Source organism: Aplysia californica, unplaced genomic scaffold (genome assembly GCF_000002075.1).
Source record: "Aplysia californica isolate F4 #8 unplaced genomic scaffold, AplCal3.0 scaffold00209, whole genome shotgun sequence".
Classification (NCBI taxonomy): domain Eukaryota; kingdom Metazoa; phylum Mollusca; class Gastropoda; order Aplysiida; family Aplysiidae; genus Aplysia; species Aplysia californica.
Genome location: NW_004797479.1, coordinates 511,648 through 516,755, shown reverse-complemented (window position 1 = coordinate 516,755; position 5,108 = coordinate 511,648). Strand labels below are relative to the sequence as shown.

General features: G+C 38.9%; 1 protein-coding gene across 1 annotated transcript in view; it reads left to right on the top strand.

Moving 5' to 3' along the window:
- Window positions 1-325, top strand: part of LOC101847040 (serine/threonine-protein kinase S6KL-like) — a 4,942-nt gene extending 4,617 nt beyond the window's left edge. Inside the window, exon 2 of the mRNA XM_005099326.1 lies at window positions 233-325. Within this exon, the coding sequence (XP_005099383.1) occupies window positions 233-325 (93 nt within the window). The remainder of the gene's footprint in view (window positions 1-232) is intronic.
- Window positions 326-5,108: the final 4,783 nt, after the last annotated feature.

The following is a 5,108-nucleotide window of genomic DNA, read 5'->3' as shown; positions in this document are numbered from 1 at the left end:
TTAAAGAAAAGACTTAGACAAAAGTCAAAAACATTTTTAATGCAGCCCACTTCGGTGTGACGGTCTCAAGCCCGTGAAATGCGGAGAGGAAATGTTTTAAAGCTCCAAATTATACGATTTCAGAGAATTCGAGGTACCTATGGATGACCAGGATAAATTTGTTCATTTGATTTTATCTCAGTCAGATCTTCTCCTTCAAAAAGTTTTACCCAACTCTTACTAATGCTATCAGAAACACAAGGAACACAGATATCACCACAAACAGATCCCATTCTTTATGACATCATTTGCACTCAACATTACATATGTCACTGCACGTAGTTAGGTAACTTGGTCAGAAAAGAATAGCGACCTCAAAAGAACTAATTGCATCAAGTTTCAAGCATCAACTGTGACGGAATTTCTTGACTAAGATAAGATAAGATAAGATACATCTTTATTGTCCAGATCCTGGCACATTGCTTTAGTGTTTCACCACATGTACACACACACACAAACACACACACACACACACACACACACACACACACACACACACATGCACACACACGCAGGCTTACAATCACCTGCATTATATAAATGAGTAGCAATATAAACAATAATTATCTTATGCTAGATACATACTCAATGTTTTTCTGATGCATGCTCTAAGGTCGTATGAATACTTATACAAGATGGTTGAGACGGAAAAATTTTGATAGATGATGGTAAAAATGACCTTCTGTATCTTTCTTTGTTACAGATCAAAAGCCTAGGTCTTTTACTTTTGACTGATGTTTGTATTTACCTCTCTTAGGCTGTAAAAAAAGTTATCCAACTACTTGCTGTGACACAATATGTCATTTTGAGTACAAATGGTGTTATAAAGAATTGACGTTTTCTGTGGTTGTAGTAAAATGTTTAGACAGCACATGATGAGGCAAATTACATGCAAACGACTTTAAAAAACAAAACAAAACAAAGATTTTTTTAAAAATTAGCACTAGATCTATTGCAGTATACCAAAAATAATTTTTAACCCCAAAACAACAAAACAAAAACCCAAATAAAAAACAATAAAAAGTAAGTCAATTGAAGCAAATGTGCTGCTTTATTTTCTTAGAAAACAATATTTTCTGAACACACTTATCTTCATATTGTGTATTTTTTAATACTTTAGGAATCCACGGTGGGTGGTTGGCGGGTGTTCTGGTGTGGTTTGCTTCTTCTTTCCTTTCAAACATCTATTGTCCTTATCTCTCCTCCTTCTTTTTTGTGTTTGTTACTCTCTTGTAGTACCTCTAATCTTCGGCACGACTTATATGACCTTAATGTAAAACTCTTACTAAAACTGAAACCGGAATCCAATGTTTCATACGAGAATAAGTAATACTAAAATCTACAGAAACAGGCGATGACAACTTGACAGGCGCCTGGTCTTGTCTGGCTCGTTTACCATAAGAACGTACAGACTGTGCCTCAAACGTGGGCCTCTTTGTGTTTTCACTCGCAGTGAGAGAAAAGGAATTTCTTTCTTTTTTTTTCTTTGCTTCTTTTCTTTCTGTATGTCTTTCTTTCTTTCTTTTCTTTCCTTCTTTATCTATTTTTCTTCTTTCTTTCTTTCTTTCTTTCTTTCTTTCTTTCTTTCTTTCTTTCTTTCTTTCCTTCTTTTTTCATTTCTTTCTTCATTTCTTTTTGTCTTAATTTCTTTGTTTGTTTATTTGTTTCTTTCTTTCTGTCTCTTGTTCTTTCTTTTTTAATTTGTGTTTACTTCTTTCTGTCCTTTTTTCTTTCTTTCGTTCTTTCTTTCTTCAGGCGTTGATCCTTTCGCGCCTTAAGGACAAAAATCGGGAAACCTCCCTGGTCCTTGTCAGGACTAGAATCAAACACTGTTGTTCAAGTTTAAAGAGTTTCTTCAATTAATTCCTTTTCAAACTTTAGTACCAAGGTTTGAATGATAGAATTTTACTTTGAGCCATAACAAGTATTAATAACCCGAGCCTGAGTCATGGAAAAGTCCAATTAATAATAACATGCTGTTGAAGTCAGCATGGATTCTACATCATAAGGGAAGGCGCTATTGAAATTTCCATCTCATTAGATTCTCCATACTGTCTTGTAATACTACTGTGTTCCGAATGTTCATAGGAAGTGGTTAGATATTTGAATGTGATGAAATCATCATTCATCGACAAATGGTATAAGTAAGTTTTATCTCTAAATTTAGGAAAATGTCCCAATTCGTTTAAAAGAGAGAGAGCGAGAGAGAGAGAGAGAGAGAGAGAGAGAGAGAGAGAGAGAGAGAGAGAGAGAGAGAGAGTATTGGCTTATATCGGGGTTCCGTAGCAAAGGACCCGTACTCGTCTCAGTAGGGTCTTGTCTATTGACCTAACTCTCGGAAATAAACTGTGGATTCGCCTTCCCCGACTTTCTTGGGGGTATCCGCCTTGCCACTCTTTTTTTTTTTTGTCGAATGTTGTTTTTAATCAACAACAAATGCGTGACGTGCGCTACTGTGGGTTCACCTTTCGCTGCACTCCCCCATACTGCAAAAAAGAAAAAAGTGAGGGATCGTCAACTAAGGTCTGCACTTAAATTCCATTCGCCTTCATTCGCCTAGCTCGTTCCCACTGTGTACATAGTGGTATTGTTGGGTGTTGTCTGGCATCATCTTTAAAAAATTGTAGTTTTTATTTTACACAAGGTCGAATCTTATCAAGGAGAAGCCGGAATGCAACAGCTTTCATTTTCAGATCAGATTAATTTTTTAAAATCGTTTTTTCTAAGAACATCATCCACTAAACGATGATATTTGCAAAAAGTAAATGCTTCTTGGAGTTCATTGATTCTATGAACCCAATATCAACGTGAAATTTGACTTCGTCGTTTTCACTAACGAGGCTACATCAGCTTCAAAGAGTAATAAGAAAAGGATGAGGGGAGGTGGGCGAATCCACTCTGTCGCTTCAAGTTCGTTTCCATTCGCCTCTCTTTCCTCATTTTTTTTTAAGTTGGCGAAAGGGGGGTGAAAGGCCGATCCACTGTGTTTGTACCTTTAGGAACCTGCCAGATAGTGCATTTTGTACACTGCACTATTGTCCGTCTGTGCATGTCGGTTGGTGAAATATTTTCACGTGCAAAATCGGCTAAAATCTTGGGCTAGTCACGATTCACGATAGCTAATCTCTTTCTTTCATTTCATTCATCCATTCTTTCGAGTCAGACGATTTGTCCTTGGGAAAGACTCATTACACGAATTTCCCATTTGGCTCGGTCCTTTCGGAGATGGACGTTAACCTCGGAGCTCCAGCCTCTTAAATAACCTAACAGTGTTGATAGGGGGCGTTAAACCTACACCATTTCGCCATTTCATCCATTCTTTCTGTCTATCTTCGGGTTTTTGCTACGGTTGGAAACAGCGTTAATATAAATAACCCTGAATTGTGAGTGTATTCAATTCGTATAGCACAGTTATAGTGATGTCAATCTTCGAAGCGTCGCACAGTACCACTAGGCCTACACCGCAGACCGCCAGGTAGAAGAGCTAGTCGGCCTCAAAGTCAGCAGGGGCGGTTCTTTGATTGGGCAAGACCTCTTTTTTTTTTACCTGTTTGCTTTAGTAGACGTTTTACGTCGCTCGCAACTGCATAAGGTCATATTATGAGCGCAAGAGATGGGTAACAACAGAGAAGTCTTCACAGGGAATCAGACTTGCTCTGCTCACTTTTCTAGCTTCAACAGCACAAAGTCTGCTTCGACTACCAAGGCACCCCGGAAATAGCGGGTCACAAACAAAAGAACTAGAGGAAAATGACGATTGTAAGGTTTAGGAAAGTTGTTCAGGTACAGCTATGAGCATGACATTGTTGGATCAGCCCATTTACAATTCTACTGGGCATTCGAACGAGAAATGTCCTCCCTTTGGGAATTGCCTAAAGACACTTCAGTCAGTGGCACCTCCCCTGGGGGTTGGGCAAGGCCGGCACTGTCGTTTTTAGTCGACTGTACAATAGACAAGAGATTCGTTGTTCTTAATAATTATTATTTTTTGTTTAATTTCAAGCAAATCCAAATTATTATTTACTAACTGTCGTTTTTAGTCGGCTGTACAGTAGACAAGAGATTGGTTGCTGATAATAATAATAATTTTCTTTCAGTTTCAAGCAAATTCAAATTAATATTTATCAACAATAAAAGGGCACGTTGCTTATTTTTTTAAAATGTTCCCAAAGAGACAATAAGGGCTCACCGATGTGTTGCCACACGACAGAAACTCGGTCTCACATCTCAGTTTATCTCGCTGGCTTACAACGTTGTTGTTACTCTTGTGCGGTCAAAAGTTTGTGACACAACTTATCCTCAATTATTTCTTTAAAGTGCAAATTAGTGCTATCTATACTTTGCACAACAGTTTGTATCAATTTTTCTTAACTTGATCTTATTTTTTCTAGAGAGTCTATGTTCAATAGTTTAGGAAATATTTGATAATTATGTTTTTATACCCTACTTTAGGGGTTCGAGCCTCGGTTCGGACATGGATTTTTTTCGCCCCCTCCAGCCCACCCAACATTAATGGGTACCTGACTTCGAGTTGGGGAAGTAAAGGTGGCGTGGAAAGGAACTGGCCACCCTTCCACAATATGCCGACGGCCCAGGAAGTTGTTTAACTAACAAGGCAATCCCCAATGTCCAGATCGGAAGCGGGAACAACTTTACTTCTATCCTACTTCGCAAAATATGCAATATCTCAAAAACTACTTGAGATACCCAAAAATAAATAATTCAAAGACCCATGTGTTTAGCTTTGAATTTCCTATAAGGTACAACCCTTAACTCAAAAGGGTGAAAATCCGACGTTTGAACGGTTGGTACCTTTCTTTAGACACACACACACACACACCATGTTGCGCCAAGAATTTTTCACCACACAATAGCTGCTGCCTGCTGTCACGAGCCGCCCCTGACGGTCAGAGGCATGTTCTGTCGGCCTGGGACGAGGGGGGCGGGGGAGGCCATAAAGAAATCAACTCATTTCAGAACGGACGTGCTCGGCTGTCACAAAGCTCCGTTTGTCCGCCTGTCTGTCTGTAAGTTTGTCTATTTGTTTCTTTCCACAGGACAGGGGGGGG